At 37.9% G+C, this 16,909-nt stretch overlaps 1 protein-coding gene across 10 annotated transcripts in view; it reads right to left on the bottom strand.

Annotated features, from left to right (window-relative positions):
- LOC127633080 (neuroligin-1) overlaps window positions 1–16,909 on the bottom strand; it is a 257,977-nt gene that overhangs the window by 148,194 nt on the left and 92,874 nt on the right. For all 10 annotated transcript variants that reach the window (XM_052111958.1, XM_052111957.1, XM_052111966.1 and 7 more), the window contains one exon: window positions 14,352–14,504. In XM_052111958.1, coding sequence (XP_051967918.1) covers window positions 14,352–14,504 — 153 coding nt within the window. The remainder of the gene's footprint in view (window positions 1–14,351; window positions 14,505–16,909) is intronic.

Below are 16,909 nucleotides of genomic sequence, written 5' to 3'. Positions count from 1 at the left end.
GCTGTTTACTCAGGCTTTGGAGTTATTCCCCTGGAATTAAACCCTCATGCCCACCTGTCAATCAACCAGCCCTTGCTTTTGCCCATTTGAAGGCCCACATGGGCACAGGAAAGCTGTTTTTGGCTGCTAAAGGATCTCATTATGCCATGTCAGCTAGCCTGCACAGCACCCCCTGGCATGATGGAGGAGAGAAAGACAGAGATGTGTTCTCTGCCCATGCGATGCCCTATTCCTCCTACTTTACTCAAGTCAGCAACACAGACACTAAAGAGGCTTTGGCAGTAAATATCATGTCATTATCCACTGCCACAAGAAAGAAAGAAGCATCATGTAAATTTATATGTAGAATGAAGTATTTGTGTTGTGTACAGCGCATGCTGTTTCTGTTTGATTTGAGACATTGTCAAGGAATATGACAGTAGGTGTGATTGCGTGTGTGTTTGTGCGCATGTATTCATGCATGACTTATTTAGCAGTGGGTGATTAATGACCACTTGGGTAGGCTCTCTGTTAATAAAGTGGGAGGTATGAAAATCAGATGTACCTGTTAATATTAGTTTTGACTAATGATTCTTCCTGTTAGTCAAGCTCAAAAGGGTTCTAATGAGGGTGATGTCTGGTTATTAATGAAGCAATACAACGTTTATCTTGCACCACATTGCAAGCAAATGAATGGGTGTGAAATGTGATCTATTTTAATGTAATTGACGCACATCTATCTTTGGATTGCATTTTCTGAGTATGAATTAAGGGCTGGAAAGACACGGTGAGCCGCCGATTAGTCTTGCCGGGTTATGACGGAAAGCCCATGCATCTAATTTACCTTTTATTCATTACAACTCTATCCATCATGCTTAAAGCCATCAACTTTTTTAATCCACACCGTGACAAGGAATTGCATACGTGTCACCTTCCCTGGCCTTAATTTTTCATCAGCACAAATGTAGAAATGCATATGCAGCCGTTCCAATAAAAGGGACATGGCACAGGTGGATTTCAATGCATAAATTGATGCATTAGTTAATTAATTTTCACATGCACAAAATAAATTGTGTGAATGAAGTGATTAAACATCAACAACAAATCCTATTTTTTATTTTTTTTTTATCATTTGAAAAGTCAAGCGATTTATATTCCAAAGCTACTAATTTGCATAATTTATATGTAATTGATGTCGGCCAGTCAAACACACTGCACACCAAAAGACACATTCTTGCACACAAACAGATAAAAAACATGTAGTAGCATTTTAAAATAGCATATACAGAGTATTTTGCCTATTTCAAGTACTTTATGCCACCAGTTTAAATATTCTGTCACATCATAACAAATTTGTTCTAACAAACTCGAGACCACTGTCAAACAAAACACCTCACATGCCCACAAACACAATATTTTTATTGCGCTCGTAGTAAAAACATTCAGTAAGTAAACTGAAAATGAGTGATTAGCAAACAGGGTTGCACATATCAGAAATGCCATAGATAGACATATGCTAATGTTTATGAATGAATAGAATATGCATATTGTTTAACTGACAGACCAAAAGATGTCTATTTGTTTACAGCATAAATTTACATGTGTTATAAACTGATGTGGATTATTTGTCAAAGAAATAGTCGAAAACACTGTGATATGATGCATAGATCCTGAGGTAATCTTAACGGTATGCATCTGACATGTTGAGTGACTGAAGTGCGACTTACAGTATACACAGAAGTAACTTATCTGGGTTTTTTTTGCAACTTCATTTCAGGAAAATATCATATGATATATATCATAAAATATAAATTTGTGTTCCCTTTTGTTTAATCACCATTTACATAGTAATGTGATCTCTCTCGTAACTTGGTAATGATTCTCAACTCCCGATTATATTTTTAAATGTATGGCTGTTATTGAAGGAAATATTCAATATAGTAACCATGAAATCACATTATTTTCTGCATAGAGGTGCAGCTAAATCATGGACTGCTGCTATAGTTATAGGCCTACTGCAGTTTTCTTTACACACTGCTTTGGCTTTCCATGTGCCACAGGCATTAGAGTTTAGATGGGCCAGAGGTAAAAGTAGTACTCTGTGCAGAACAACCTGGGTTCTTTTTTGACACTGGAATAGTGCATTGAAACTGATTAGGAGAAGAGGATCCACAGTCTCATTGCCTCATTCTATAAATTCCTTACGATTTACAAATTTCCAACAGAAATCACTAATGAAAATCCAGTCACTTTGATAAAAAATAAATAAAAAAGCTAAGCTGATTTCCTAATGAAAAGTTAGATAAAGCAAAATACATACATTGTTTTCTTTTCTTAAACAAAACAGAATGGAGCCACTCAAGTTTCGTTTTTTTGATTATGTTTAGCTTTATTTATATAAAACTATATCTCGTCTCTATTCCTTAATATGGCTCTTCTTCACCTGTTCCAAGACACTAATTGAAAGTTTAAATCGCTTGATATGGCACCGTGGTACAATTCTATCTCAGTGAGGAGGGTACATAATTGAAACCTGGTCATCAATTTAAATATCACCTTTATTTTCAAATGCTAACAAATACAATCTTTCAGGGTTAAATTTGTGTGGAAAAATTACATAAAAAAAAAAAAAAACACAAACCAAGAGACTGATGAAATGCACAAGAGAGAGAGGGTATGGAGAACGGTCAACAAAGTGTTTTCTTTGCTGCCCAATGATTCCCAGTGTTATTACTTTGTCTCGGAGTCTGTGATCAGACTGAGCTTGCTTTCTCTCTCTGCTGAATTCTGTTAATGATAATAAATTGCAGAAGCATATATATGCCAAAACAACTCCTGCTTAATTGATTATACTACTCCGTTTAATACATTTATTAATCATATAATTTCACCAGAAGGTACTATCCATTAAAAATGGAATAAAACCCTCAAGCTCAAATAAAAAGATGGGTTCTTGTTCACTAGATTATACACACAGAAAAGATAAAATGGTGAAGCAAGTGTGCCTACTGAACAGAACCTATTTTGTTGAAAATGACAGTACAAATGGAACAAATGCCCTATGAGCCAATCCTACAAAACCTTGTGATTTACATAGTAAACATCATTGTGTTGCGATTTGATCCATCCGTGGTTGGCTACACACTGTGTTTTCACCACAAAGCTGATGTGAGGTGCCAAGCTTTGAATGGAGATGGCTAGAACGGTCACTACATGTGTACCGTTAGACTCTGAACATAGGCACCACTTTGACAGCAAATACGGGGACTGAAAAATAAAGCATGATAAAGACTTGGTTAATAAAATAACCACCATTTCAATCTGTAGCGATGATGCCAACAGAAGAAAAAGCCAAATGTAGTAAATCTTATGGGTAAACCATATGATTTGAATAAACAACTTACAAGGCTTTCAAGTATAAAAATCAATTAACTTGGAAATTTCTGGTGGTGGATTTGCTTCATAGGTTAAGCACAGACATACTAGGATGTTGAATGTAAATGGATTATAAAAAAATTATAAAACATGCTGTTTGTTGCATGTAAAGCATGAACGGAGTATATATTATGTCCCACTCGTACATTGGATCTCTTTTTGTCGGGACAGCTGCCAGTCACTGGGAATAATATAAAAGCTGAATTTGAGCTTGTCTGAAAATGTAGGTTGCGACTCAATCAAATTGGCAGAATTTGGCTTGCGTTCGGTTTAAAAAACAGCTATTCATGTGTCAACAAATAGAGCAGAATACACAAACAGAAAAAACACGACAAATTATGGAGTAACTTGTTTTCAAATGCGAAGACCTGCATAAACAGAATACAGCATGACTGCTTCAAGTGCTAGAGCATGAAAATATTCTAGGATATGTCACAAAGAGCCTAAGGGATGTCTCAATGCACTGTCTTGGCAAACAAAAGACAACACTGATGTCATCTCTGAGATTGTCATTGCAAATTAGCAAGAAAACAACACGTTTGACAAATAAAATTATGACTGGCAGATAACTGGGCGGTATTTGTTGTGCCTTCACACCTGCCGTGTCCTGTATGATCCCAAAAAAAAAAGACACAGAATCTCTTAATAAAAACATTTTGCTCATGTTAATTTCTGAATCATGATTGACTGACAGAATGATTGATTTAGGCAATGCTGAATCAGAGGTACCTGTACAGAGGGATACCAATGTCAAAATCATTCCAACCATGCATTAGCACAAAATCATAATCCACAATTGTGAGAATTATCATTAGCAATCTCTGAGAACGTGTGTGACGAGACAGGCAAAGAATGAGGAACTAAGTGCAGCTTTAATGCAAACAAAAGATGAACAAAGTAACTCAGAATACAACAAAATGCAGAACACCAGGCACAGAACATGACAACACCAGGGCTTAAATATACAAGACAACGAGGAACACCTGTGGAAACAATCAGGGGAAAACCAATCATAAAATGAAACTACAAAGGACTACAGAAACAGGAAACAGGAACCAAACAAGAATTTCAACATAAAAGCACAAAATCAAAAGACAACAGGGAATATGTGACACTGTAAGAACAAATCAGACACTATAAAGATGGTTCCTTGCAATGTACAGAGGCAGAAATCCAACTCTGCTGCTGAACAAGCAGCATGGGGAAAGCACTTGAACCCTCTACTCTTTATATGCTAAAGGAAAATCTGTGGAGAACCTGAACATCTGTCCACTGGCCAGGACTGATGTCCTGCCAGCTAAGAGTTTCTTTCCCCTCCACACCAGAAAAATTTGCCACAGACAATCCCACAAGCAGCCTCAGCAGAGACAAACCTTTCATATGCCAGTGTCCTTGAGAAAGTCTCCTTCTTCTCTCAAAACGAGTGGCTTAGCCTGACACTGAGAAAACTTATTAGTCACAGCTTAAGATTGAAGAACCAAGAATTAATGACTCCTATAGCAATTTCTGATCTTAATAAAAGCACATTTGCATATATGTAGAGTTGGACAGCATTTTTTACACTTGATGTGAAGGAAGACGATTTTATTTCAAAGTATTGTGATATAGTACTATGTCAGTAATTTAAAACCTCTCTAAAAAATCTTAAAATTTTCTCAGTCACATGTTTTTGAGAAAGAAAAAGTGTGTGAGAAGATGAAACACACTGTGGCATTAAGTGAAGAAAAAAAAACTTGTTTCTATTAGATCACAATGCAAAGAATATCAGTCTATAACTCTGTATTCATAAAAATGTCAGATAGATTCTCCATACAGCTGGACTGTAAGAGTTTTTTATGAAATGAAACATGCTGAAACCAAGGTGCACTGTTCCCTAATGTTATTTTTTTATTATTTGTTATTATATTTAATGCTGTCACTATGCTCTTTGTAAAGCAGGATGTTCCACACTGATTTGTGCTAAACCCCAAAGTCCAAAGAAGATGAATGAAAAACTAGTCTATAAAAGATTACAATAAATCACAGTTTTGATTCACAATACACTCACATAAAAATATTATCGTATTGAGACCCAGGAACTGAAATAATATAATATCGCCAGACCCCTGCTGATCTCCACCCCATTTCACACTGGCACAAATGTTATTCCATGAGGCATTGCACCAAATGGTAATCCAGCTCCATTAAGCTCTTAATTAATGTTTCATTAACATTGTGTTCCCTAAGGGCTTGTGATAGGCTGGGAAAAAATTAAGCTTGGTCCAAAACAAAATATTCCAGACAATAATTAATGAAGGTTATAAATTGGTTGGTTTAATGTATCCCTGTGAACTGTAAATGTCCACATACATGCATTACAATGCTGCAGTAGTAAGACTGGACTGACAATGGCTATTTCTGTATCCAGTGTCGACAGCCTTTAAAGGGGCAGTTACTATACAATGAGAATATGACTCTCGTAAGGGCCAGAAAATTGGTTCAAATCTCCATCAATTCTACCCCCTGAACCAGCAGGAGCAGTTATGAGCCCGCAAGGGCAGTGTGTGTAAATTCTGTCTTGCCCTATGGAGGGTAAAGTCTCAGGTTTTCCAAAGAGTGATTGAATCAGCCACCAGCCAGGCTGTGGTATGGACTTGCCTAGCTTCAGAAATGAAGATAGATGCTGATGTCGCTGCACCATAGCGACACATTCCTGTGCGGATACAGGGAAGAGAATGAGTAATAATCGTAGTGATTAATATCAATGATCCAACATTCCGATTCATGATGATTTTTGTAATTAGAATCAGCAGGGCAGAATGTAAAGCAGGTGTAGATTCTACAACAACTGCATCGCCAGTTATGACATACGTTTATTGCAAGGATATTAGCTCCTTTGTGTTCTTTTATTTATTTTTATTTTTGCCACTGGTGGGGTAGTTGGCACTGTTCTCAATTCACTCCAGAGTTCTACTGTCATAATCCTTCAAAGGATTATTTTCTATTTTTTTTTCCTAGCAGAGCTGGCTAATAATCATTGTGCAGCAAGGGGAAATTAGATTGACCTTCAAAGGGTTTTTCTGGATTTCTAAGGTATTAGGCGACACTGGATTTCTTCAATAAAATAACACGTTACTCAATGACTGCAGTCAAGATATTAGTAATATAGAGGAAGGCAAGCACAGGGACTCAAGAGCAATAATAACATTGGGTCATTCTATTCAAGTGTCTCTATAAGGTAACATATTCATATGAGGCTTTTCCACTGCATGGTACAGCTTGACTCGACTCTGCTTGCTTTTTGGGGGTTTTCCACTGTGGCTAGTACCTGGTACCTGGTACTTTTTTTAGTACCACCTAGGTCGAGGTTCCAAGTGAGCCGAGCCGACACTAAATGTGACGTCAAAACCCTGCAGATCACTGATTGGTCAGAGAGAATCATCACTACCAGCGACACGGGACATCAACCCGCTAGTTTTAAAGCTAGCAACAATGATAGCAGTATAAGTTGTTCACGTGACTATCAAATTATAAAAATAAATAGCTGTGCGCAAAACCACGCCGTGGTCAATAAACGATGTGCAGACATTCATCTCATTAGCGACAAAGAAAACAACGCAAAACAAAAAAGTCTTTCAGAAATTGTCTCAACTGTTGGCCGCACACGGCTACCAACAGACCTACCAACAGTGTAGGGAAAAGTAAAAAAAAAACTTAAGTGAATACAGAACCATCAAGGACCACAACAGCCGGAGTGGTTCGACCAAATGGATGCTATCTATGGCAATAGACTGGCGAGCAATGGGAGGGAGAGTGCGTGGGACTCGGCCACGGCATTGTTGGAGTCCATGATGGAGGAAGGTAAGTTTTGTTACATTAACTCAATACTCTGCTTGAAAGCTTCACTTTATTTTGTTGACCAACTACAGGAAAGCTTGCTTCTAAAACAACCAGGCCAATTTAACTGTTACACTTGTGTAAAATCACTATGCAACAACTGCTTTATCCAGTACAATGAGCAAGTAGCTAACAGCTAGCGGTCTTGTTATTGTTTATGGTCAGTAATGTTTGTGTTGCGTTTAAGATGATGTCACAGCAGTAGAGGCAGTGCAACTATGACGATTAGCCTATAATCCCACCCATGTTGAGACGGCACTAAACTGCAGTGGAAAAGCAAGATCAGAAAAGTAATGTGAGCAAAGACGTGTCGAGTCGAGTCAAACCGTAACTGAAGACAGGCTCAGTTGATCTAGGAAGCTATCACCACATTTTTTCAAGCTTAAAGGTGAACTGTATCATTGTTTAACTGTCAAAATACTTCATGCTATCACAGCTTAACATGCAAAAACAACTATCAATCAGTTTGAAGACTGATTCCACCAAAAGTGTAAACTGTCACACAATAAAACATTTTGCTTTTTTTTTAGCATTCCGAATGCCAAAGCAGAGCAACACTGGCTCAATGAAGTGAGTTTGGGGTGGGAATATCTGTTTGTACTTTTATAGAAAACCTGAATACATTCAGTCATTTGTATTATTATTCAGTAGTATTCTGTTTTGCACATCATACAACTTCACAGGACTTGTCAATTTGAGTTTTAAAATCCACAAAGAGCAGGTTACTCACAGTCCACTGGAGTAAATAATATTTTGTTGTGGCCAAACAGAATAAACTGAATTAAAAGAGCCAAGAAGCTTGAGGCTAGTGAGTAGAGATATAAATCTTAATATGTTTGGAAAAAGGCTAACCTCTGATTAACTGCATTTGTGGGATTTTTTCAGCTTGGATCTCCTCTGCAACAAAATCATAAATTAATATCAGTGAGGGATTGAGGTGAGTTAAAAGGACAAGGATGAATTACTTCAAGGTTTTGTACAATGTGGTGATCTTAATCCTGAAAATTGCATTGGTCCTATCTAGGCAGGCACTATAAACAGACAAGACGGAAAGACCATCAAACCTCAAGGTATTTAAAATTCTATCTATCATTCCATGCTTATTTTAGAGATCCTGTTTGCAAACCTAAAATAAGAGGAATCCGACTAGTGGCCATGTGCTCTGGCCCTATATCAAAATGTTGACCTTTAGAAGTAGAAAAGACAATTTCACTTAACTCTTATTTTCAGAGAATATATACAGACAATTCAAACTCAAAGACAGCCAAAAGCCTGACTGCTTTTTACAAATGTGCCCCTGTCCTGCTCTGTTCTACAACATCATGTATAGATAAGAAGTATGGTTGAAAATGCTGATCAACCACAGAATTTCCTTTTCTAGGGGGATACTATTCTGACCTCTAAAATCAATATGCAGGGCCACATCAGCAAGAGCTGCAAAGCAACAGGACCAAAGGCAAAATTTGGTTTCCACCACCCAAAAGAATTCCACTGCTTTAAAATAAGTGTTCTACAACACTTGAGTAGAAGGAGGAAACCATTCGTGGGAAATCTTCATGGGATATGTAATTGAATGTGATACATGGGGGGAGGGGTGGGTGGCAAACCAAAAATGTGCTTCCCCCTCAGCAGTTTGCATGCAATCAATCCTCTTCCCCTAACACACTCAGAGGGTTCCCTGGCTTTGGTCCTGCAGTCTTCCCCGCCGAAGAGCCTACAAGTGGACCTAGATAATCTGTGGCTCCATGGCAGAGATGGATGCCTCTATGTGCCTCCATCCATCTGTTGGTACCCGCTTGCCTATTCGCCCACAGTAGCTGCTATCGACTAGCAAAATGCACTGGGGTGAGAGTGGTCATCTAGATAGAATGTCCCAGGTGTGGGAAACGACCAAACACCTTGATTATCCGCTGTGGCAGTTGGTCCCCGCTGAAGAGCCTATGAGCGGACACAGATAATCTGTGGCTTTATGGCAGAGATGGATGCCTCTATGTGCTTCCATCCATCTGGTGGTGCCCTCCTGCCTACTCACCCACAGTTGCTGCTGTCGACTAGCAAAATGCACTGGGGTGAGAGTGGTCATCTTGACATGATGTCTCAGGCAAGGTAGATGACTCCTGCACTCTCTGGGTTGCAAATTACCAGAGCTTCACACAAAACTAAAAGTTAAATTTAGCACACTGATAGAGTAAATATAACCCCAGGGATTTAGGCAGGTACTGTATTTTATACTCCGATCAGATCCCCTCCTACCTCAAGCCACTCCAAAACAACAGGGTTGCCGAGACTCGTTGGGGAATTGAAGACTATACAGCAGTGGTTCTGGTGAGTTCTGATAGGGTCAAGTACACTTCCAATATAATTTGTTGTTAATGTCACAGTTTGTGCATCCAATCAATCAATCAATCAATCAATCAATCAATCAATCAATCAATCAATCAATCAAACAGCAAGGTACTTTATTTAGCTGCAAATGCATTTCTCACTTTGGAAGCTTGCTTAATTCGGCAGCTGCCAACATGGTCAGGTTGACTGACATTCTCTAATCCTTGAAAACGATTACCAAAAATATGCAAGTTAAAAGAAATACAATCCAGATTACGCTCAAGGTTTGGCATTAAATAAGTGCCACAAGTTTAGCTTTTGGCTCAAGTTTAGCAATGTGTTTGGTTGCCACTTCATATCCGATGTTACATCTGGGACCTGAGGCAAAATCAGTTGACAACCACTGCTCTACAGGGAGGAAAGTGTAACCGCAATCTCATTAACTCATCCTTCATGTCCAGGAACGCACAGGATTATGATGTCAAACTTCCATTGTGGATTCAACAGAACACCAAATGTGTCCACTTACTAATTCCCACATTAAGTCCAGCCTGGGGCGATCCACATGTCAGTGGAACCAGGCCAAATCCAGAAGGCTAGAGAGAAAAATAGGGAAGAGAAGTGAGAGAGAGAGTTGTCTGGAGATGAGAAGGAGGAGCCGTTAGTGAGTGGGCCCAGATGGACATCTTCTGCACTCTTGCAGGCTGAACTAATCCCTTTTGGTTAGCAGCGTTCACAGGGCAAAGCCTCTCTGATGGCAGATGTCCTCTGGTGCTTGCCTTTCAACCCTCTAGCAAAGCATCCACCATTCACAGCCAAAGCAGTCCATCACTTAGGCTAATGCCCACTCATATAGAGTACATACACTATTAAATATATAGGGTAGTGCTATGAAATGTATAAGGCAGGATGAAAGCTGGGTCAGGAGCAACAGTTTCCCACCAGAATTCCTCCATCATCGACAACACTTACACAATTACTTCAGCAGTTATACTTTAGCAGTTAATGCTTAAATATTTTCTTGGGATCTTGAGTACATTAAAAATAACACCATACTTTTACTCAATTATATTACATAACAAACATAACCTGTAATGATAACAAACATAACCTGTAATGTTGTGCAAATCTTCACAATGTTTTAATTGTTGTTATATACATAATGGTGAAACAGACGTCTTTGCATTGCATCTAGCTGTTTTTGGATCATCTCACACCATTATTGACACATGACTAAAAATACTCCCTCTGATCATCTCTGTATAAAGTATTGAGTGCTGTTGCTGCCCCAGACTGAAAATAACCATGTGCAGTGTTTTTGCAAATTACTAAACAAGACCACAAGCTGATACCAAAAATTGGCACTGCTTCCAGCACCAGTTGAAATCAAAGAGGTTATAGCTGGTTTAATTAAAAGTCCTGCTTCTGATTTAGGAGAAGGCAAATCGCAATTTGGATTTTTGGTGTGTACATGAGGGGGCCAATCAATTTAAGACCATCCATCTGGACACGCCCCTGAACAACAAGGTAATATGTAAAAAGTTGCTAGATGTAGCACTAAAATTGTGCCTACTTTGTCTTAACAAGATAAAATAATTTTTTATATTGACCGCCTGATTTAACAAGAGTTCCTAATCGCCAGCACTGCTAGCAGTCGAAAGGCAAAATTATGGACAAGGGATGATCCAGTGGAGCTGTTAAATGGTTGTTAAGATTAATAAACACCCTCAAATGAAGCATCTCCCCAGACACACTGCTTACTGAATAAGGTCAGACATCATACATGCTTTTTTACAGACCCTGTGGTGGGCTCATGCCTAAGCAAGCACATGACTGTGGGAAGGAGAGAGAGAGAGAGAGAGAGAGAGAGAGAGATAGAAGATGAAAAAAGCAAAAGACTGATGCAACTGAAATATCAAGGGTATTTGTTTCAAGGGAGAGAAATTAATAAGCATGAAAAATAATAATACTCAACACTGGGCCACATAGAATGATTAAAGCAAAACAGCAAAACCAATTATTACAGGGTGAGCAATGCGGTGAATGTTTGACGAAGAAAACAACCAAGCAAACAGGCCCGCGAGCATACACACACTTCCATTGCCATTAACACTCGCTCACTGCTACCAGCGCAACACCCAGCCATGCACATGAACATACTGACTAAGTGCTGATGCGCCGAGCATCGACTCAAATCACAACCCATTTAGATCCAGTCAACAGTTCTACTGTAACACAATGTCTCATTCTAGTAAAAAAAATAATAAATGCTTCGTGCTTTAGGCATTCAAGAAAGGTGAAATTTTATTTTATTTATAGCTGTTGGATATCATATACAGAAACAGCCTTGATAACAAAGTCCATCCAAAGATAAGTCAGTTCACTCAATAGCTATCTTAGCAATGATTCTTGACTGAAATTATTTCAATACAAATCAGCAAAAAAACCTGACTATTACCTGGCAATGGAATAATAAATTTAGTTGAAAGCTCAAATCAAAATCAAAATAAAAATATTTAAGCATTGCATTGTTTTCTATTAATGTTTTTTTTTATATTTCTTTTTTATTTTTTGTCAAGTGCTCTGTCTTCTCCTATACTGTCAATATGTATGCTGTTCTGTAATAATCAGCTAGTATTTTTGGTCCATATACATATATAACAGCCAGATTTATCTGAAAATTATTACATATTTTAGCACACTCAATTATAGTAATTGTCCCTGAAACCAGTTATATCTTTGTAATATAGATCTGAGTCATCCAACACTATTTTAGGTTCAAAACTTCAATGTATTGGCTAGTTTTGAAGGATATCTGAGGAGGCTGCACTTGTTTTTAGCCCTGCAACAGGACAGTGACACAGCAGTATCACAAAATAAATAAATAAATTGTTGGTGGCTCAGTAAAACAGGCCCTTATGCCAGCTGATTAGCTGTCAGAGAATGGTTTTATTCAGGGGGGCATGACAGGCGCGACTCGCTTCATAAATCTACAACCGTCTGATAATGACACTCAGACTGTGTGCTGGGCTACAATCCATTAGGCCCTCTCACCATTTCAGCACCTTTCTCTGAGGCCACTCCGGAGCTTAGCCGAACCCCAGACAACCATGAGGAAAAACACAGCAACAATAAATTAAGGGTTGTGGCATGCAGGCACATGCTTAAGCCCCTAATGGATCTTTGTGCCTTAGCTACAGGGGGAAAAACAGCCAATCATTAGTAGAGGATTTTTTTCTAAAAAGCTGAGGGCGATTGAGTGAAGACAGCCGCTAGGCAAATCATTAGGGGAGAAAGATCATGTTGGGGCTCATTTACGAGAGCGAATCCAAAGTCACGGAGAATGTGCCAGGGATGTGTCTGATGCAAATTTCATATTTGTGCATTCATTCTTGAATATTTTTGTAAAGCATAACCTTGCATCAAATGCAAACAGATGTTTCATGACACCAGCATATGCTATTTGACAAAATGACAACTGTAAAGCTTTTTGATGGACTGGTGGCACCTGCTTATGTTCGTTGAACAAGCCCATTTGAACAAATAGCCTAAGAAACTCTCCCAGATTGTGAAATTTATAGTGACACGTGGCACTTTTTTTAATTGACAAGTCAGCACTTTCTCAGACTTTAATTTGCTTCAACAAAAGTCATAGAAAATTTACAATTTGGAAAAATAAAAGCAGATCAGATATTAGAAATGCTTTCGCCATATTCCAGTCCAGTCACACTGTACATCACTCTTGAGACATAATTTGCTGCTTCAGCAATGTGCTTGCCTCTCATCCAACAGTTTTCTTGTGAAGTTGTATTTTTAAATATGCTGCTATACCACAATGAAATAAGACAGATCATGTGAGTTAATCTATGGGTTCCATTATAATGATAATTTTGTCAATCATTGAAGAGTGACGGGCATTTGCATACAAGGACAATACTGACTGAGGCATTTGTTCACTTGAACACAATGATACATTTGCATTGAGACTTCAAGATGAAAAATTATGAAGCAATCTTAGAAAAGATAATTTATCTCTGCTATCAACAAAAAATGCCAAAGTCCATGCTGAATAAAAATGGTAAAAAAAAACTCAATTTGTGCATAACTAAAATAACACTTACCTGTCCTCTAAATACAAGCTACATATCTACACAGCTTAAATCTGGCAAACATATATCTCTCTTTTAGGAGCACACTAAGCATTTTAATGATACAAAGACCACTAGCTTGAGGCAATCTCAGTTGTGTGTCTCATTAAGTAAAAACTTCAGTTATATCTCTATCCATGGATGTGTTGCATTGAGAAATATGAAAGACAAAGGAAGAAAAAGGGGAAGGAGAAAGTCAGAGAGAGAGAGAGAGAGAGACAGAGATGTAAGGTAGAGATTGTTGTTCTGAGGGAATATTTGGCCGTGATTGAAACTGGAAGGTCATAAAGCTTTGATAGCTCCAGTATTTACTATCACCTTATATCATGTATAACTACAGCAAACTTTTCTATAACAAGTTTTTATGCTTGCGTGCCGCTGTGGAGAATATTGCCACTTCCGTTTTATGCTTATGAGCTAGAGGCTATTCACAGGCAACTAAATCATCTTTCACTGGAGAAAATCAAAAATCCGTGCAGAGAAACAATGCTTGAACAAGCCATTTTGAAAATATTGTAGGGGAACTCTGACCAGGAGCCCTGTTGTCAAGGAAAGCCAGATAAAAAGAAGCAAAACTGAATGCCTTACCAAGCACACCAAGCCGATAGTTTATGGTTATGACGATGACGTTGCCATAACTGGCCAAGATGCTTCCGTCGAATATATTTCCTGTGCCTTCCATGTACGATCCTCCGTGAATGAATACCATCACCGGTTTGGGGCTCCCACTTTCACGAATGTCTGGAAAAAGGAGCATAGAAAGGAATAAATGACAAATAATGGCAGATAGTTGAAAATGCACTCAGAGCTGAGGGCTCCCATTTTGCTCAGACTGGCCACATTGGCTTTATTTTTCAGACAAGATCAGTTTTAGAAATGAGCTTATTAATGTCCTTAGCAATATGATTGTCATGTTCCTGGTGATCGTAAAAAAAAAAAAAATTCTGTAACTGATTATGATTCTCTCTCTCTGTTTTGAAGGGGCTGTCATTCGTAAAAACGAGAAATATAAATGGGCATTTTAATGTATGAATTAATTATTTGAATTGACTGAAGTGTTGACACATACCTAAGAAACATGGTGGCCAATATTCAAGAAAATTTATAGGGATGAGACCTCACCTGCACTTTTAGAATTGGCTCTGCATGCAGGTTAACCTCATCATCACAGATCATTTTTCTTTTAGAAATGGAAATTTTTAAATTTCCATACATTGCTTAGGCAAAGTAATCCACTTCGGGCAAATGGTCTCTGTCCAAGAGGGAAGTATTTTTATAACATAAATCTGATGCAGATGATAACTTCATCTTGCTTGAGGGAGAGAGCATTTTATCATGGTCAAAAAGCCTCCACATAAATCTAGGATATTTTACTAAGAATGTAGGGACCTGCTTCCAAGAGATCTTGTAACAAGTAAGAAACAAATGTGAAAAAAACCAACTAAAAAAATTAATAAATGAATAATACATTTTCCAAAACTATTTTCTTAAGGCAGCTAAGCAAGAGCTCTTCTTGCCAAATACTTAAAGTGAAATTTGCACACAGTGGTTCTTCTTTATCAAGGTTCTGTCTCGTTTCTTCCCATCTTGTCTCTGCAAATCCTAGGCTGGTTTGCAGGTCTTAGCTGATATCCCATCGTGGCCAGACCGGCCTGTTGCTTGGTTTTGAGCACTTTTCAGCTGGTCAAGCTGGGCGACAAGCTTAACCAGCTAATCAACTTCTCTTCACTTCACTTCACTTCACTTCACTTCACTTCACTTCTCTTCTCTTCTCTTCTCTTCTCTTCTCTTCTCTTCTCTTCTCTTCACTTCACTTCACTTCACTTCACTTCACTTCACTTCACTTCTCTTCTCTTCTCTTGTTGTGGTTTTTTGAATGTATGTGTGCTTAATGTTTTGATCACTAAAGAATTAAACATGTTATATACTGTTTATTGTATATTCCAGTGTTCTTTTTTAATTAACAATTTATTAAAATCTTTTAACGTATATTTCTTTTGATTATTTATATAAATGACATATGAGCATAAATGACAGTAATACTCATCATCAGCAGGTCACAGTTAGATCAGTGTGAGTTTATGTGTACATGTGCAAAGCAGTATGTTTGTATTCTATGAATGTCACATGTCAAATGTCAACATTACTGTAAGTCAAGTGTACCGTGGTCTTTCTCCAAATGCTGCTACTCAACAATAACATGAACTGATCTCTGCTTCGCACTATTGAAATGCAGCCGACTCTGATATCTCACAAATAGAGCTACTGTGTTATTGAGAACACTATGGCAAGGCCAACAGAAAACCATATGGACAATACGCTCATATGCTGTACATTAACGTCTTTGGCTGTTGTGCCATGTGCGCCACATTATTAAGATGCCATGTGGTTTTAAATATATAAATACATCTCTGTTCCTCTCCATCTAGCTGTTTTTGAATAAAACAATGTGTCCAATGTGGGAGGTCCCACATTTCTACTCCTCTAGTGGCCCCAAATGGAAAAACATACAGTTGCCAATAGAGGACTTATTTTCTCATGATCTTTACATTCAACATCTTATGGAGTTTTGTGTTCCTTGCCACAGTCGTTTCAGGTTGCTCACTGGGGTTATTAATACAATTATTATCTAATTACTCATTTTTAAACACGATTAACAATCATATTTTATCTAATTACACAATGATGATTCATCGACATAATAGACATTATAGTTTTATCGTCTGTTAATGCCTGATCTTCTGTAAAGCTGCTTTGAAAAGATGTGTGTTGTGAAAGGCGCTATACAAATAAAATAAAATTGACTTGACTTGACCTATTTGTGGGTTTCCATATGTTTGGAAAAATCATCATTTTTGCAATTCTGTTTAGTGCCTCTAGTGGCACATAATTTACACACTTTATCTTAAAAATAGTTTACTAAAGCAGAATGTTTTCACACTCTGGTAATTTTTTCTCTTGGACCTACTGCTACTGATTACTTTAAAAAGTCAATAAATGTTTGTACCCGTCATACTAAAAGGGCAGATTAATGAATGTGTCAAAAGCAGCTATTGATTTTGGTGATAGTTTGCTTTAGTAATTATCCAGTAAATTAGTCATATTGGGAGAATCCCTTGGTATTTGGAGTTATTTCATATGATTGC

This window comes from Xyrauchen texanus, chromosome 39 (assembly GCF_025860055.1).
Source record: "Xyrauchen texanus isolate HMW12.3.18 chromosome 39, RBS_HiC_50CHRs, whole genome shotgun sequence".
Taxonomy (NCBI): Eukaryota; Metazoa; Chordata; class Actinopteri; order Cypriniformes; family Catostomidae; genus Xyrauchen; species Xyrauchen texanus.
This window is presented reverse-complemented; position numbering and strand designations above follow the sequence as displayed.